The following is a 19,264-nucleotide window of genomic DNA, read 5'->3' as shown; positions in this document are numbered from 1 at the left end:
AATAAACCAACACCTAGTTTTAGGTTTGTTCCATATTCTAACACACAAGCTTTCCATGGTTATTATAGCAGTGGTTGGACTTCAGTCCTTTTCCAACCATATATTCATATTCTATGAAACTCCCACTAAAACTACAGTCAAATTAACCAGTTATTTTCACAAACAAAATGCATCCTGAAGTAGGAAGATACTGCAGGAAGAATATTCTGCAGAAGAAATATGCAGTATAACACCAAAATAATTTAGGCAGTCAGCAAAGCTGATGATGAACAGTTTCCTGTCCTTATTTCAGCCTTCCTGACAGATGCTGTTAAAATAAGACTCTCCTCCAAAAAGCAAGCTGGGAGTAATTAATCCATCTCTAGCTATATTTTGCAGGGTCTCTTTAACACTACACCACCAAATACTTATCCAGGTACTCCATCAAAGGATTATCTACATAAAACAGCTAAAGATTTGTCTGAAATTCAGCTATTTTACTACACCCACTATCATCAAGAAAACACCTCAGTTTTCTGAAAACACTAACAAATTGATTCATCCTGAGAAGTTAGTCATAATTTCACCTGTCCTTCAATCTCATTTAATCAGAGAGGCTCTAAAGGGGTCAAAAAGCCTTGATTATAAACTGAATGAATGACTCCTTGTTAATCATATTTAGCAGATTTCTCAGTCTCACAATGCAGTAAGTACTGATCAGCCGTAACTGCTTGGTTCTCCTCCAGCACAACGTATTAGTATTAATTCCCCCTGCTCCTCTCTCATATCTTCTGTCTCACGGAGAGCCTCTCATGTTTCTACCCAACACAGAAAAATAATAAAACAATTAAGCATCACAGCAGTAGCTGCTTCAGAGCAGTGATAACAAGAAGAGAGACTTCCAAAATGAAAATGCTGTGAAACTGATAAAAAAAAAAAAAAAAAAAAAAAAGGAATTGACCACAACAGTCCATGCAGACTGACATAATAAAAACAAACCCTCAAATCTTTCCTCTTTCTGAAAATCCTTTTGTCATAAATATACAAATATACCTAAATGGTATAAACATAAAGAACATAATGAGAAGATGATTTAAAAGAGTCTGGAGAAACCATGTCCCATGTGCATGTACGATGGCACAATGTTGCTCTGCAATCCCAAATTTTACCAGGGTCAGAGGACACTGTGCATATTAGTCATCTCTCCTGCTCATAAACAGTAATCTGTACTCTTCACTATAGGAATGCACTGGAAAGATGTAGATCCAGTCAGCTCTCTCAAATCCTTGCAGGGATTAAAAAAAATAAATAAATCACAAACACATCTTCTTTACTTGAGATTTAAATACATTAAAATGATATTCAAGAACCAAAATAAAAAAATTCTCCCAAGTACAGACAGCTCTATGTGCTTTCTAAAACTCAGTGTCAAAGGAGTAGGCTTAAGGACAGCATAACAAATCTCACCAGCAAGAGAGCTCACTTTTCTTACAGCTCATTTCAAAGTGCCTTACAGATTATACAGTGTTATTTATAGTTACTGAATTATTTTGTAGCACGCTCAGTGCATCCACTTCCCCCAGCTGAATGTTCACATAAAGTAGCCTAAAAGAAACTATCTCACATTTTGCCAGCATGCATTGCCTTTAACTTTGTTGCTGCCCTCCAGTCAGATTTTTCCAATGTATCTTCCAGAACTCTTAAGAATTAAGGTCAAAACCTGGACCCAGAAATAGACTCCTAGTTATAGATGTGTTACCTTGAACAAGAGCTAACACTTCTGGGTTGGCTAGGGAATCTAAGTCCACTTTCCAGAGCTGACAGATTTTAACAGTGAAAAGCACGTGTGTGGGGAAACTTAACTGGTTTTAACCACGATCCTATCATTCTTTCTCACATCAACACAGAGTCAAGTAAAATGTGGAAAAAAATAGCAATGTCTGTATGGGGAACTGTTAGGTTATGGCCTGAACCAGTGACTGAGCGCCTGGTGAAGGGGCAGCGCCAGTCCTGGGAGCAAATGAGCAAGCTATTCACCTGTGTGATTATAAGGAGTGGTCCACCCCTCCCTAACTTCATTTGAGGGCTGGCAGCTGCAAAGGAACCATTTCTACTTGGAGATTGCTTTGTATGGAGTGTTTAGCAAGCCCTGATCCTCAGAAAGGGGTAAACAGTTTCTTCTTTATTATTGGATTGTGACCACTATCTTTCTTCAGTTTAAAGCAACTGCATCTGCTGCTGTGTATCCTTACAGTGTCATATTTTCATCTAATGTAGAGATTTACATCTTATATGATAAAATTCTGAGAAGTGGATTTGTGGATCAAAAAAAGGAAGGCATACTATCAAAAGAAGAGTAAGAGGCAATGAAAAATTCATGCAGAGATGGAATACAGAGACAATAAAGTTGAAAATACTGAACAGGCAGAAGTCATTTTAGGAGGAATGCAGTTTTCAAGAATAAAGAACTTCAGGTACATGTAATTCCACCATCTATTACCTAAACTTTGAGGCACTCAATGGAAGGTGAGCCTCCAAAAGGTACAGAGCCAACTCAAAGAGATTATTTTCAAAAGGAAGAAGCACAAAACCAATATTTTTACTAGGAAAAAGGTCTACTGAATAACAGGATTAAAAAAATCAAAATCAATTCAGAACATGACTGGGTAAGAATGACTGGAGCATGGAAAAAGTTTTATTTCTCAAACAGTTCCCTGATCAGAGGTGAGAGGATAAAACAGAGTCAGAAAGACTGTTAATTAGAGAGAGATTGTGGAAGGGAAAAAATAATGCAAGGAAAGAAGTTGCTGCATATATCCCCCAAGGAATCAGTCTTATCAATGAAAGGCAGGTATGGCCACCCAAGTCTTCTACAGGTAATGCTCATTGTAATACCTGCTGCAATCAATGCTGGTGGCTCTTCTAATGACCTTCTGAAACAGAATCTCTTAAAAGTCAGTTAAGGATGAAGGTTCACCCAGTAGCTGTGAATTAAGGGTTTTAGATCTATTTTTATTTTTTACCTCAGGCTGACATTTTCTTGCCTGTGGCTTCACAGAGAAAAGCATGCTATAAAAAATTATATATGTTCTAAAAGGTAGAAATGAAATTCAATATTGGAAATCATAGAGACTTTTTTTTTTTTTCCTGTAGCAGGAATGAAAAATTGAATTAGATGACAGATCACAGGGCAAGAAATGGGCATGCAAAAAAGCATGACTGATTAAAGCTCCAAAAGCAGTATTAAAGGAAGCAAAAAAGAGTTTTTCTCTTTTTCTTTTTCCCCTGTCATTTAAAAAAAAAACCAAACAAACGACTGACAGGAAGGAAAATTATGTGGCTCAACTTTAAAGGAATCAATCCATTTCCCAGGCTCAGATGTGGTTTGCACACCCCAGAAGTGCTGGGGCACAAGCAGAAGGCTGGCCAGGCTGCTCAGCTCTGGGGCAGCAGGTCATGCTGCCTATCACCGCATGCAGGTATCATGTGGCCCTGTTACAGGTTTCAATGTGGCAGAAAAGTCACACGAGATGTGGAACTGGTCCCTTGTCCTCGCTCTCATGCCTGAGTATTCAAGGTAGCTTGGAAGACCAAGAAAGCATCAGGAGATTTTGAAATGTCTTATGAAAGTAGGCAAGGCTCCCAGTATGTTATAAAAGCACATGAAAGAGAGAAAACAAGACAGATAGCTATTACAGGGACTGTAACTTCACTGAAGGGTGCAGTATGAACTCTGATAACCTACAACAAATCACCAGAACCACAATGTGGGACTGAAGGCCCATTATTCATAATGTGGTGCCTGGATCCCTTTTCCCTCCCTGCAGCTATAATATAGCTGTACAGTATATACCATGGGTTCCACTGCATTTTCCTTGCCTTGCTGTAAGTACTAATGCCTCTCCTACTAAGACTCTCTTCTAATTCCCATCTATGACTTATTTCTCTTGCCCTGGTGTCAGCCAGGGGGTCCCAGCCACAGTTACACTGACACCTCCATTATCACACTACTATTTACAGAGTAGTTTCCATCTTCACACAGGATTTTGGCCTTGCCCATGAAGTAAGTTTCAGCTACTCCTTACAGGCTGCCAAAACCTAAAAACACAAGTGAGTGAAAGCCAAAATAAGGCTCATATAAAAAATTACTTATGCTAGAAACCTAAAATGTTACATAAGTCTTTTCTTCTGAAAAAGGAACTAGAGCTGTTTGGAATTCATTCAAATAAAGGCTTTTAACAGCAGATATGCTTTTTAGACTGGAGAAAAAAATTCCATTAGAAAAGATCCACAGAAATATTTTACAAGATTTTTTGATGAAAAACAGCCATTCATAGGTAACTTTTTTTTTTCCTTTTCAGATATTAATAACCTATATTAATAACCTCAGTTTCCCAAAATTTTATTTTTGTTATACGTGGTTTATCAAGACCAAAGAAAGCCAAACAAAGTACTCCTGGACCAAACTCAAAAGCTTCTTAAAGCAGGAACATTTCAGGGTCATGTTCTTTACTTGTCTCTGTTGCTGATGCATGAAAGGGGAAGGGGGAGCTTTTCAAAAATCTGGCTCAGAGACTGACATGTAAAACGCCAAACAGGCAAAACTCATTTTGTTCTACTAAACTCAGCTGGTTGGAAAGTAACAAAGTTTCTTAACATTGACCCTAAGAGTTGCAAGGTCTGAACTGCTCTAGTACTTCAGGATGTGTCTGATATACCACATTTCTGCAACACTCAGCACTGAGGGACTCAAAAACTGTCATAACATCACACCAACAAACCTTTGCAAGATCAAAGGGAACAAGGCATGCTGAAATTCAGCTCTGGGTGCAGTGTTACTGATGCTGAATTTGCACATCCTACGCAGCAATTTCTGACTACAGCAACAAGATCATTTGATATCACTGGTGATTAAATTATAACATGTTGCTGTTTTGTCAGGATACCACACTAATGAACTGAAGCCTTTTCTTTATTTTTTTTTTATTTTTTTTATTTTTATTTTTTAAATTATCACCATGGCTGTTTTAAGTTTTCCAGATATTATATGATTTCAGAGCCCATCTCTTATTTTTTTGGTGTTGGGGGAGTGGTGTCACAAAGGCATACCAAAAAGGCTTAGATAGAAAGACAATGTCAACATTAAAATTCAACAGTAACCTAGCTTATCCAACTTTTAGCTTTTTAATATGTCAGATCAGCTATATTGACAAGGATGCGCAGACAGTTTTAGATCACTCACTGGTGGTACATTCAACCATGGGTTCTTAAACACACAGCAATTAAAGGACAATGGGAATTTAATGTAGGAATTTAAGAATCTATTTATTCCTTACTGTAAATGATGAGTTACAGCAGTAGCAACTCATTTCCTACGGACTGCAGAATCTAGGAAGGAAGAAGCTTAACCTACTGGATGATCTTCTAGGTCTTTTCCAACCTTGATAACTCTGTGAATCTACCCATGCTTACAGGTTCAAAGAGTCTGCATTCTTGTTTTACACAATTTTAGATCAGTCAGGAAATAACAGGGCAAAACTGAGGCAAATCTAACAGCTCCCTAAAGCCAAAAGATTGTATTTCCCATCCTCTCCTGTTTGTCAACCTCTCCATAGGTGCTTATTTCCACCTTCACATTGGTTCTAGCCATTCTAACATTCTGCAAATCGCTCACTCCAGAAATGAAAAATATCTAGACTTTCCATTACTTTTAGGTTTGATAATTGACTCATAGGGGCATCTCCAGTGGTGCTTGGCACATGAGTAAGCAATGAGTGGAGAAGAGCAGCAGAGACACTTTCCTCCTCCTACGTTGTCATGGTTTTGTAATTTTGTAATTTTGCTATCAGTATTCCACATCATAACATCATATAAAGCATGAATAATTTTACCGAACGTGCAACTTACAGAAGAAGACTACATATCCCACAGAACATCACGGTCAGAGATAAGTCACGGGACCAGGACACTATATTATCTCACTCCCAGGCTGGACTGACGTCTTTCGAGTTCTGGCATCCAGGAGAGCCTGTGGGAGCCTTCCAGCCATTTCGCCTAGAGTTACAGTAGGCCTCTCGGTTTTGGGACTCATTCTCTCTCCTATTTTGCTTGATTCGTTAGCCTTAATTTCAATTATATTGTATTATATTGTGTTATCCTGTATTTCGATATAGTATTTAGTAAATAAGTGTGCCTCCTTAGATCGTTGCCATTGTTTTCTTTGCTAATTAACTTTTTCCTTCCTTTCGGGCTAGCGGCCCTGTGGGGCCAGCGGCCCCCTGTCACAGACGCAGGTAAACTTTTGGTTAACCCGTGACATGCGTCAAGATGAACTGTTCAGTCAGTTTGCCGTTTTTTTGATAATATAGTTCAGTACAACTCCAGCTCATAGAAGACTTGAATACATAAATGTCTCTCAGACTTTACATTAATCAACTTGCGGAGGTATCTGATATTAAAATAAATAAATAAATAAAAGAAGATTACTTTGGCAGTGAAAATCAGCAGTGGAGTGCCAAATACCTGGAGGCTGTTTTATCTACACTAGGCATGAGTCACTTCACAGATGCAGTCGTATTTCCTTGCATTTCTACTCTTCCTAAACTAATTCTTCCTGAACCTAGAATGCTTCCCCACAGTGGAATGACAGCCTGGTATCTCAACAGGAGTTAGCATGGATCCAATCCTGCATTCCCTAAAATCTGTCTTATCTTGTTTTCCACTGTCCAGGCTATCTCCATTATTCCTGCATGGCAGAGAATTAGCTGTATACAGAAAGGACATAAGGTTGCCTAGTGTTAGTGGTCTAAAGGTAAATGGATGCTGAAAACAAAAAATTCATTCATTCACAATAAAATGGTTTGGTCTCCGAAAGTAAAAAAAAAGAAAACTGAAGTAAACCTCTATAAAAAGGTGACTTCAAAAAGAAAACTTCACCTCAAATTCATATTATGTTGCTGTTTCTTATATTTCCAGTAAAATCAGTGGTCAATTTGAACTGTAGACAACCATACAATAAAAAATCCTTTGTGTGGAAGACTGTAAAAGCATGAGATTCAAAATCCAATTAAAAATGGTAATAAAAAAAAAGCAGTACGAATCCACAGACGCACAGGTTTTTATGTCCCTTTTTAGTAGCACTGTGGTTACTTAATGAGATGTCAAACATTCAAGGTCAAAAGTAAGAACAGCATTCTTAGTTTTAAATGTTTCACATCGCTCACTTCTATAATCCATTGCCCCGACAATTCATCACAAAATTGTTCTAAGAAACCTCCCAGGGTTCACACCACATGAAGCGGTGCATAACTGCAATGAAATTCTAAAATTGCCAATTGATTTGACGGGCATTTTATGTGTGGATACGTACACGGACTCACACACATAAATGTGAGAGGGAACTTTAACACAGCTAAACAAGCGATCGGTGGCATACAGTAAGCACCTAAAGTTGTGAGAACACGTTCTTAAATTTAGCTACGGATTCTGTTCCTGACAATGTGCAGCAATGTTATTTATGGAGTCACGTGTAGCAAAGTCAGCCTGGATTCTGCATGAACTCGGGAATGTGTGAGTTCCCTCCTGTAACACTGTACCATTCATATCATGCTAATACTGAGACACTCTTTTTTGTTTTAATGTTGTTTTTTTTTTTTTTCTTGTTTTAAAGGAGCAACAAATGAACTGTAAACTGAAAAAAGGATGAGTGCCTAGAGCTGAGGTCAGTCACAGTGGGCCTACATTTATATAGTGTCTGTACTCTTCTGCTCCTGTCATTTTGTATAAATTACATTTAATGCATGCTTGTAAAAGTACATAAACTAATCATTACAAGAACACAATGGAAGCTATACAACAATAGTGTATGACAGTGCATTTTTTGTGTATTTAATGGAATACACCTATCATCTTAATACATTAAGAAGCACACTTAGATGTTTTACAAAAAAAACAGAAGACATCTGAATAAAAAGCAGCAAGGCCAATAGGGTATCAGTGCATTACTACCAGTATAAGCTCCTCTCCTTGTTAAAAGCTTGATTATAGAATCATAGAATCACAAGGTTGGAAAGGCCCTTCAAGATCACAGTATCACAGTCTTGTGTGGGTTGGAAGGGACCTTAGAGATCATCGAGTCCAACCCCCGGTATTCGAGCCCCTGTGTAGCAGAGCGGCACTTCTACCACTTGCGCCACAGGGGGATTTGAACCCAGGCCCTCCAGTGTTGCAACGTGGCATTCCTACCACTGCACCACCGGGGCATCATCTAGAATACATAGAATTCATTTCACTTTTTTGTAAAATTGCATCACTGAATCAGGTGAAAGGTTCACCATCACAGTCATTTATGTACTTCAGTGAAATGGCTGCAGTGCTGAGCAGAAATGCAACACACGCTGCTTGGCAGCAGAATCCCCCAGCTGCCTTCAGATTCAGAAGAGAAAATACTCAGCAGTGGCACACTGAAAAAAGTCTAGATTTCTTGAAACTACTAGAAAGCGCTCCAAACAAGTTTGACACATGCATGGTTTTACATTGCTCAGATTTACAGAAATAAGCAGGTGAGATACTTATAGTTACATAAGATTCATCTACTTAATTTTCTTATCAGAAAAAGAAGTTTGAAAGGATTTTAATTACCTTACACTTGGCTAGAGAACAATTTAAAAAACAAATTGTGTGTTTATGATCTTAAAAAGACCTTGCTTCTTTTGGAAATATATACTGCAACAGCCCATAAGTAAGCCAAGACTGAGGATATCTGGAGAAAACATCCTCTTCCAGATGGAAGGTGGAATAACCTAAGATGATTTCTCTTCTCATCATTACCTTTATGTCAGTAATAAATGCACCAAACTTCATGTAAGACCTCCCTAATCCAATTTTAAATGAGCTGGTGGAAAACAGAATAAAAGACAACCACAAGAATGCCACTGGAAGAACAGTCTATTAACACCAGTAATATCTTAAACCACATCAGCTATTTTAAAATTGAATTGATCCACATTTCTACTCCAGTACAGATTGTATCATGTGGAAAAAAAATTGAGTTGAAAATTGAAAATCAAAAGCAGCCACAACTCACTCGTTCTCTCTGACCAGTTTATTCAAGATAAAAAACAAACTTCTCTGATTTGCTCTCGGGTTCCTCTTTTGGCATCTCCTGATTCAAGACAGTTTCCTCAAAAGAAACTCAGTCAGTCCTCAAAAGAACCGGGATTTTGTTGCCAAGCACTGAGATCCTCAAATTTAGGAGCAACACAGAGAAACACAGTATGTTTCCCTAGCTTGTTTCTGCTATTAATTAAGCCCCATTTGCTGCTTCTGAATTGCTATTATTTAGTTGCACTGGATGAGTGTGGTAGAAAGCAATGGAAAATTGATCAACAACTGTAGTTATTGCGAAAATTATGGGAGTACATCAGAGGAATTGCAGCTGCTCACTTATGCAAATAAGAGCTACTTGACAATGATTATAATTATACAGTATGCCAAACAACATAGCTGGAGTAAGAGTAGAGTATATACTTCAGAAAGCCAAAAGATTTCATTTCATTATGCTCATATTCCTTAAACTCCTCTTTAGGGATAACACAATCCACTTTCTTTCAGTGGATTTGCAAAGGACTCAGGTGAATTCCAGCCAACACTACAGTTGTCTAACAAGACACCTTTTACCAAATATTTATAATGCTGCAATAAAGAGGCTGTAGTAAGAGTGATAGTTCAGTGATAGCTCCTAAAGCTCCCCACTGCTCTTGTTTTACACACCGATTCTAACTGTAACTCATCAGTAAAACATCTCTCCTTTGGACTATCACAGGAAAAGATGGAGTTCTCTGAAGTTTACTGACCTAATTCCTAATGCCGTGGAATCCACAGACATGACTGCAAGAAAAAGCAATACCTAATCCTTACTACATTTCATAGGTACAGTCATTAAATCATCAAAGCAACGTGCTGACTTCTCAAACTGTTAATCTTACCTGAAATCACATGCTGTGGTAAGTTCTGCTCCTCCTCCAAGTGCCCGTCCTTGGACTAGTGCAACGCTGATCAACGGCAACCTAAGCAAGAGAGTTTTGTGAGTAGAATTCATGTGTTACATTCTAGAAATGATAAGAATTCAGACTAGCTCAGGAAAACACACCGTTCCATCTTATTCAAATAGCTACATCTTTGCAGATAAACAGCACAATACCAATTCCTCTTACACTGAAACAACTATTCCACAATTAATACAGGATCTCATGAAGCAGCAAGACAGAAATAGCTAACAGAATCACAGCAAAGCAGATCATGTATTTTGTTATGGAAAAATATATGCTACAGATTATCTGCAAGAATGAGAGTGACACAAGACTAAACGCTAAGTCAGTTTAGCACATAGAGCAGTAGATAAGGACTGCTCAGCTGGGTTATCTAAAAATAATGAGATTCAGTGTAACAATCTCAGCAGCTTCTTCAAACAGCAGTGCTACCATCTCAACCAACAAAATTTTTTGGAGGACAAAACTGTCCTTTAAGGATAACAACAATCTGCTACATTTCATGATGCTGTATTTAATCATATTCAAGGTAATTTAAAGGACAGAGGGAAAGAAAAGTACATAGGGAAAAACCATTTCTATTCTCTGCTCATAAAATTAATACGAATAAACAGTGACTGACTTGGCATAAGCTAAGTAACCTAAGAAACGAAGATAACTAGTCAGTCCTAGACTTTTCATGCTGGTAGAACTGTTTCATTTTTTCCTGGGAAGGAATATTGAACTCATCATACAGCATTGAAAATACATTCAGAAGTAAGCTTTCCCAACCACAATCATGTATTTGGTTTTATTTCTACTTTAACAGAACCAACAATTTCTTATAGCCAAAGCCCACTTTTTGCACTTTACACAATAAATCACAAAGAGGAACCTGCTGGAAGAAAGAAATCTCATTATTCCTATAGTCTATGGGGAACCAAAAGATATAGTCCAAGTGTCCTACATCCACAGTCATCTCATCTGTTTGAGACACTTCCTTCAGGATCATAGTTTGCCTCAGCTCTCTCTGACCCCCTGTAAGACAGATTTGGCCAGACAGCAATTTAGTGCTCTACCAGCACCACAAATGGAATATAGCGCAATATACTCTAAGTCAAGGTCCTTGTGGTGAGGTCTTAATCTTCATACATCATCTTCTTCCTTACTTTGCCACATCAATCTTGATTATATCAAGGCCAACTTATACAAATTGATGCTAATTCTGAACCTGAGGATTCCTTACAGCACAGTATTAGTACTAATAAGTCACCAGCCTCCAGGGCAGTTTTACAGAATAAAGTTAGCTCATAACATTTTCCCATATATACTACTTTAAAACAAAAAATAATTATCTTTCAGGGGCCCTGAGAAAACAAAAAAATATACTGAACCTACCACAGATGCATGCAATAGAAATGTGATTTCCTAAAAGAAGCTAAATCTAAAGGAAAGAAAGGAAAAACAAAAACAACAGAAGCACCAGATGGTAGAACTGAATATGTTCTTCTTATGAAGTGGGAAGGTTAAATAAATACATTAGATAAATGTTACCTGCGTAGGCTGTATAAGCTGGCCCTGCTTGTTAGTTAAGAACAACTGATTTCTAGCGATGTTTCTAGTATGCTTCACATACTTCCAAGACCTTGATTTCCTTAACTCTAGTTACCTCCTGGCCCCTACACATACAAACTTAGAGGTTGCTTCTTTCCCCACCCCTCCCCCCCATTTCAATCCCTGGAAAGTCTAACAGTGGAAACTGTCAAGGTTTAAATTAAATCCACAGATACCTGAATAACATATGCAAATACAAGCTCTGGGATTCAAAACTATATGCTTAAACATTTCATTAAAGAGTTAGCCAAAACAAATTTCAATAATTATAATTACTTAAAAGGAATGATAAAGAAAATATATTACCTCATGAGTCTGGTTAAGGTATTTTGCATAAACATGCACATATTCATCCCATCCTACAAAGAATAGAAAATTTTAAAATGATGAGTAATCCTAATGTGACACAATTAAACAGAGTAGACATGAGTATTCATTATATTCACTCTAACACGGTTTGAATTTGGTTAATCTTGCCCAAATTCCAGCCCAAACCCACTAAGCACCTAAAGAAAGCCTAGTATTGTTTGACCAGAAAACGTACAAAAATTCACGATCACTTATTAGAATTTCAATTAGAATTAAGACACTATTAAAACAATTGCAAGTTTCTGTGATGTGAAATTTTACAGCCTTTCCTCTTCTCGCTTCTCCCAGGCAAGCATCCACAAAGAGCTTTAGACCTCTATATAGGACCTGCCTTCCCTGTTCCATACATGCTTTTCCAGGCATACAGCGTTGACCAGGAATACACATTACAGATCCAAGTGATGCAGTATGACCATGGTTGTATATACATTAACTGAGATGCACATGTACCAATTAATCCAGTTTAAAAAAATAATAATTAGGTAACAGTATCAGCTTGTCTTTCAAAATATGTCAGGAGGAAAAAAGAACAAACATCACTGTACTGACAGCAGTTGTCAAGAATCAGACTTAAGAATTCTGTCCCATACTTCAGGGAAAGAAAAAGACATAGAAAACCTTTGTTATCTCTTGGAATAGGGCCTTACAAAACAATAGGTCGATGTCAGCCAATTTATGGTTAATTTATTAATATATTCTCAAGACCTACTCTGCCCAAAGCCAAACAGCACTGTTTTTAGGGACAGATCTCTGGCAGACAGAAACTGCCATGACAGTGGCTTCACAGGAATCAGTTCATTCAGCTTCACTACGTTAAAGGCCTGCTTGAAAAATTCAGTTTGTTGGTTTACATAGGCTTTTGTTATTGACTGCAGCCATCTTCTACATCCACTTAGATCAGTGGACAATCTTCCATTATAGCTGCCTTAACATTTCTCATCAGGAAGATCAAAACTCACACAATTATTCAGGGTATCAGTTCTCAAACACGTACTTGAACAGTTTCCATACTACAGCCACAAGGATGCAGCTGCAAAAGCTCAGCAGACAAAGGCAGTTTCAATTCATTGCAGCTGAACTGAATTGTATTCAAGATGGCCACTTCAGTTAACACCAAAATTCAAGATGTATATAAAGAAAAACTAATACCAGAACTGGACAGCTTGATGAATGTAGTTATGACTGATCTGAGAAAAATAAAGGTCTTCCTGTAATCAACTAGTAGACAGATCACTGTGTATCATATGGAAGAATGTCTAAACAGAAAACACCCTGAAAACAACTAAAAATTCAGCTAGCATGAGTATCAGCCAACAATTTGTTGAAAGTCTTCCTTATGAAAAACATTAAGGTTACTGTGAAAACCTTCCCCCTGACATCTAATCTAAGCCTCTCTTCCTTTAGTTTATAACCATTCTCCCTTGCCCTACTGCTCTCTACCTATATAAAAATTTAATTTCCCTCCTGTTTATAATCTTCTTTTACATATTGGAAGGCCACAAACAGATCTCCTCACAGTCTTCTCTTCTCCAGACTGAACAAGCCCAGCTCCTTCTGTCTGCTGTTATAGGAGAGGTGCTCCAGCCCTTCAGTCATCATCACGGCCCTTCTCTGCACCCTCCCCAAAAGCTCCACATCTTTCTTGTGCTGGGGGCCCCAGGCCCAGATGCAATATTCCAGATGGAGCCTCATAAGGGCAGAGCAGAGAAGGACAATCCCCTCCCTCACCCTACTGGCTGCCCCACTTTTGATGACGCTCAGAATACTGCTGGCCTTCTGGGCTGTGGGCGGACAAAGTTTTTCATCTACCAGGGCCCCTAAGTCCTTCTCGGCAGGTCTGCCGTCAAGGAGCTCTTTTCTCAGTCTGTGTTCATGGCTGGGATTGCCCTCACTCAAGTGCATCACCTGTCATTGCTAAAAGTTACAGGCTGAAGCAGCCTCACAAAACAGAAAAAAGAACAAAACAAAACAACACACATTAGAGACACTTGTGGACAAAAAAAATCTTCTTTTAACCTGAAATCAAACAAAACTCTCTGATGGTTTAGGAGTGGGTTATTGTGAAGGAACTCACTTCAGAATAAATAGTTTGAAATCTCCAAAATAAACTAAAGCAATCAGGCTTAACACTTCTTAGATCATTTCTGATGACTTGAGTTTTTATTTAAGTCCTAGGGAGAGATCTACATTCCGAGAGAAAGTTTTCAACACAGTTGTAAGTAATACCAACATATTTCCTTATGTCCAGTATTTCTGCTAAGGCTCCTAATCTTTACATGAGACCTATCTCCAACTGCAGAGGCTCCGATTAACTCATATAAACATACAGACAGAATATTAAACATCAAAGAGAAGATGGAAGCAGAATCGCTGAGAATTACTCAACATAGAAATCTGAAAGAAAGCCTAGACTGCAGATAAGGATAAAAAAGAAAAAAGCCCATGCTTGGTTTTCCCTCCTTTTCTGTTTCTACAATGCTAAACAAAAAAATGAAAAACTCAGATTAAAAAAGATCTATAATAAAAAAAAATCACCAATATATTTAGCCTTGAGAAAAGAAGGCTGAGAGGGGACTTGATCCAGGTTTATAAATACCTGAGGTGTGGGGGCCATAGTGGCGAGGCTGGTCTCTTTCCCGTATACGTGGGGACAGGACTAGGGGTAATGGGCTGAAACTTCAGCATAGGAAGTTCTGCACATATGTGAGGAAGAACTTCTTTATGGTGAGGGTGACGGAGCACTGGAACAGGCTGCCCAGGGAGGTGGTGGAGTCTCCTCCTCTGGAGATATTCAAGACCCACCTGGATGCCTACCTGTGCGACCTGGTGTAGGGAGCCTGCTTTGGCATGGGGGTTGGACTTGATGATCTCTAGAGGTCCCTTCCAACCCCTACAATTCTGTGATTCTGTGATATTTCTATTTAAAAAATGACTATTTCTAATAAACATAGGAAATAAAAATTCCCCAAAAAATGTATTTATAAGGAGGGTTGCCCCATAAATTACACCTCAGGATGTTCTGCAGATGAAACAAAGCCTACTGTTCCTCTTGAAAGCTGGAGCATTCTACTTACATTTCCAGGCCAGAAATGCTGCTGCTGATGAAGTCAAACATTGCCAATAAATATATATAAACCCATAAAAAAAACCACAACAACAGCTCACGTGAAAGCTGTCAAGATAAGGTGGCATGAGCAAAAACTTGCCATCCAGCCCTTACCTCTTCAACCCCCAAATTACTCGCAGCTCCTCTAACTGGACACAATAAACACAAAGGCTCAACTGGATGAGAATTGTATTTCTGCTTTCCTTTTACTCAGGCTCAGGCAGTCTGTTGACAAAACTGAAATGTTCTTGTAATAGCAGCCACGTAAAGTAGCAGCCACATAAAGCCATACTCAAATTTGTTTTCAGCCTGAGAATATATGAGAAATGACTCGCTGCTTTTTTGAAGGTGAAACTCCTGAAGGACAATTTTATGTGTCAGTTTACCATGCAATGTTCTGAGAAGCTGAAAAGACTTTTTTAAAAAAAAAAAAAAGAAAAGGCTAAGAAGATTTTAATACAGAAATTCAGGGATATGAATTGATTACTGTAATACTTAAGTTGTAGATTAAAGAGGCCGCCAGCATTTTTTTCAACCATGAAAAGCTCCATCCTGTGACTTGTATGTACTATTGCAGCACAACCAGAGTGAAACATCTCCATTAGGAAGGGATCTCAGAAAACTAGAAAGCTCTTTTTTCTCCCAAGTCTTTCTACTACTACTTACCTGGGAATTGGATATTGCTTTGACAGCATTCAGATCAGATCCAGAACAAAAAGTGTTTCCTGCACCACAGATGATAAGGCCTTTGCCATCCTTCCAGTCTTCCAGTTCAGTTACCCTCTCCTGGAGTTCCAGCATCATAGTGCCTGTTACAAGAGGGGTAAATCAACACTTTTAAAACAAAATGGTTATGACCAGCACATTTCACATTATATTTTTCAATATCTAACATACAAGAAAGACTTAAACACAAAGGAAAGCATCATCTTAAATTCCTGCCTCCCCTCACACAAACACTGACTATTTTTACCCAGCAATGCAGTCAGAATTCTGAAGACTATTCTGCAATTTGCATTACACTCATCAAAGCAAAGCAAAGAAGTGCAAGGAAGTAAACACAAATTGTACTTCATTTATTTTTGTATGTCTATTTGGATCAGCTCTTCATTTTAGTACTGCTGCCATTTCACTACACACATTCAGTTGAAAATATTTTTAAAAGTATATTAAAAAAAAGGCTGAAGAGCAAACTATCTTGAAGAGCAATGACAAGCATCAATCCAAAAAATAATAAAAATAAGATTTGAAACTAGAAGCAAATTACGACTTTTAAAAGAACAGTTTTAGAAGATCTTTCTAGAACTTCTTTTATGCCTTCTGTGGTACCTGCCCAGAAAAGCTCTCTTTGGAAATCATACCTTAAGCTCCAAAAGCAGGGATTGAATAGTATCAGCTCTTCCAGCTTAAACATAACATTATCATATATTAGTTTAAGAACTTTCTCACACTACGGACTGTTATAACTGCTAATCTCCAGTGTTATGAAACAGACTTCTTTGGATTACTTAATTTCTACTCTAAAGAAATCAAGAAAAAGGATCAAAGGTGGAAAACTGTCAGTGCTATGAGACAGTTTGTTAATTCTCACATCTAAAGCGCAGAATTGAGAAGCTTGAAGAAGAATTCAGAGATGCCATCATGAGCTGCTGAGGATACAGTATAGTTTGTTCAGTGCAAACTCTCAGTTATTATATACTACCCAAAGCAACTGCCTGAACTTGCATTTGCAGGCTCTACTTCCAAAGACTTTTGGCCACACCTACAGTCTTCATCAACTATATATAGAATTTGATCAACTACTCCAACAGTCCATGTCTGCGATTCTTTTCATCTTCTCCTGCATAACACTGAAGTGTGAATTAATATTTGACATCCAAAAGAATTCATTATCCAGTAGGAAAACTCTATCTTCCAGTTACAGATCTCTGTTTTTAATCTACTTCACACTAACATATGATTAAAACCTGTTCAGTTGTTGCTAACTGACCAACTAGTGAGGACAACTTTCCCAATCTCTATCACACAGCTAATTACATTACTACTCCCTCACCAGCTTTCCCATCTATAACCCAAATGGGTGTTCATCTACAGGCCACAATCCTTCCTGACATAGATTTCTATACTCGTGTTTCTAGAGCTAATCCTAGACAGCAAAGGCAAAATATTTACAGAAATTAATTTCAAAAAACAGACTACATACATACATACAGGCTGATGATACTCTGAGCACCACGCTCCTTAGACAAAGATCTGAGTGGACAGGACTATCTTTTTCAGATATAAGCATGCCTCAAATTAACATCTCAAGTAATCTTTCCTTTTCTTCTACAACTCTTGGGTTTGTTTTTTTTTTACCCAATGCCTGCATGTACCGATCTTTTCTTGTCCTAAAATGGCCTGATAGCATCTATCCTGATGTGGAAGATTCTTTCTTCCTGCTTGTTTTCCTTGCAGCTCCTTACAAAGGAAGCAAGTAAGCACCAGGTCAAGAATGAATAATACTGTAAAGCACCTCCACCTTAGTCTTGCTACTTTTTGAAAACATTCCTGAGGAAGTCAAGAACCAGGTGGTCATTAAATATTCTTTAAATAGGTGTGCATCAACCCCCTAGATTTATCTTTTTGCACATAATTCAAATTTTCTTAAATTTATTTTGACTTATATAAAATCTTTGTCAAAGTCAAGATACAGCACAATCATTGTTTGTGGTGCTCTTAATAATCAGAGCAGTGAGCTACTGAGTCTTTCCACAGAGTATTATGAGTCAAACATCTAGTTTTTCAGTTAACACTGAAAAATTAAATACACAAATAAAGAACTGTATCAGGCAGTTGCGTGCAATAGCAGGGGAGACTAGAGAAGAAGGTCAGTAACTGCTTCCCCTCCAGGGAGATGACTTCTTCCATTACTATGTACACTGACAACTACTATTGTTTCTATTATTTCACCAACAGACATTGCCCAGTTTATCTGATTGAATGGTGAGGACAATACCAAAGAAAATCCTCATTCTGCCAGTCTTAGTCCTTCATTATGTGATGATATTAAGTTCACCCTCCTCACAGCACTAAATCTACTTGTAATAAATCACTAGTTTGTATTTTAATCATAATCTAACAATAACTACTTTGGATTTATTTTCTAGAATTGACTTCATCACCGTTATTATTTAGTTCATGCAGTCTAGCTTCCTTCTTTCTTCAATAAAGTTCAACTTGAGTTCAGAAAGAAGATGGGCTGCTAAAATTCGTTCCACTAGGCTTGAACTGACATTATTAACACTTGTTTCCAAAGAAACCATTTCAAACAGGTAGCTATCAGATTCCAATTAAGAAGAGAAAAAAGGCATAACAACCTCCACACCGCCCATTAGCAATTTGCCAATAATTCTGTTCTATTTTCAGTTTGATGTGTTGCTCAAGCTTAGAATAAATATAATTCTCCTTTGAGATAAAAAGCTGCTGTGTAAAATAAATGCCTGGCAAATAGGATTTCTCTCAACAGTTTAATGATGTTTTGCATCTTTCTTAAAGGAAGTATGCATGTATCATAAATTCACATCTGCCACTTTAAAGAAGCTCTGAGACACAACATCAACAGTATTTTATTTAGGTAGTGTACTTTACAGGCTCTGGCAAATGAAGACAGCCAGGTCTTGTTGGGGCAATTTAAGATTTGCTTATCCTATTCCTTTTCATACTTCTCCTGAAGGGTATTACTCAATATACAGCAAACAGAAAATGATAAATTGCTTACTAGTTCCTCAGTATCTACAGCTTACAGACAATAGTGTTAAAATGAAATGAAGAGCAGTGTACATTAATATGCTATATCATCACTTGCAGTGTCCAAGGGGCCAGCATGACTTTGCTTCTGCACTCCTTGCTGTAACAGCAAAAATCTCTGGCAGAGGCACACAGTAGAAAGAAGCAGAAATCTCCTAAACCACCAGAGTAAGATCTCCCAGAGCAAATTTCCGCAAGACAAAAATGAAGTACTGCTCTCTACAAGGTTCTACATACTATGATAAAACAGCACTGTCTGGTCCCAGGCTCTTTTTTTAACCTGGGTTTACAACAAAAACACAACTATTTACTTCTACCTCTGTTTTTACACCTTTTTGTTCACTACTAGAACATATAAGTTATTAGTGTATACTAATTA

The 19,264-nt window shown here is 37.9% G+C and overlaps 1 protein-coding gene across 6 annotated transcripts in view; it reads right to left on the bottom strand.

Moving 5' to 3' along the window:
* ECHDC1 (ethylmalonyl-CoA decarboxylase 1) overlaps positions 1-19,264 on the bottom strand; it is a 36,957-nt gene that overhangs the window by 8,476 nt on the left and 9,217 nt on the right. For all 6 annotated transcript variants that reach the window (XM_032443523.1, XM_032443524.1, XM_015858540.2 and 3 more), the window contains 3 exons: positions 15,763-15,905; positions 11,928-11,980; positions 9,966-10,046 (listed from right to left, as the gene is read on the bottom strand). In XM_032443523.1, coding sequence (XP_032299414.1) covers positions 9,966-10,046; positions 11,928-11,980; positions 15,763-15,905 — 277 coding nt within the window. The remainder of the gene's footprint in view (positions 1-9,965; positions 10,047-11,927; positions 11,981-15,762; positions 15,906-19,264) is intronic.

This window comes from Coturnix japonica, chromosome 3 (genome assembly GCF_001577835.2).
Source record: "Coturnix japonica isolate 7356 chromosome 3, Coturnix japonica 2.1, whole genome shotgun sequence".
Taxonomy (NCBI): domain Eukaryota; kingdom Metazoa; phylum Chordata; class Aves; order Galliformes; family Phasianidae; genus Coturnix; species Coturnix japonica.
The sequence above is the reverse complement of the archived record's forward strand: the minus strand, read 5'-3'. Positions and strand labels throughout refer to the sequence as shown.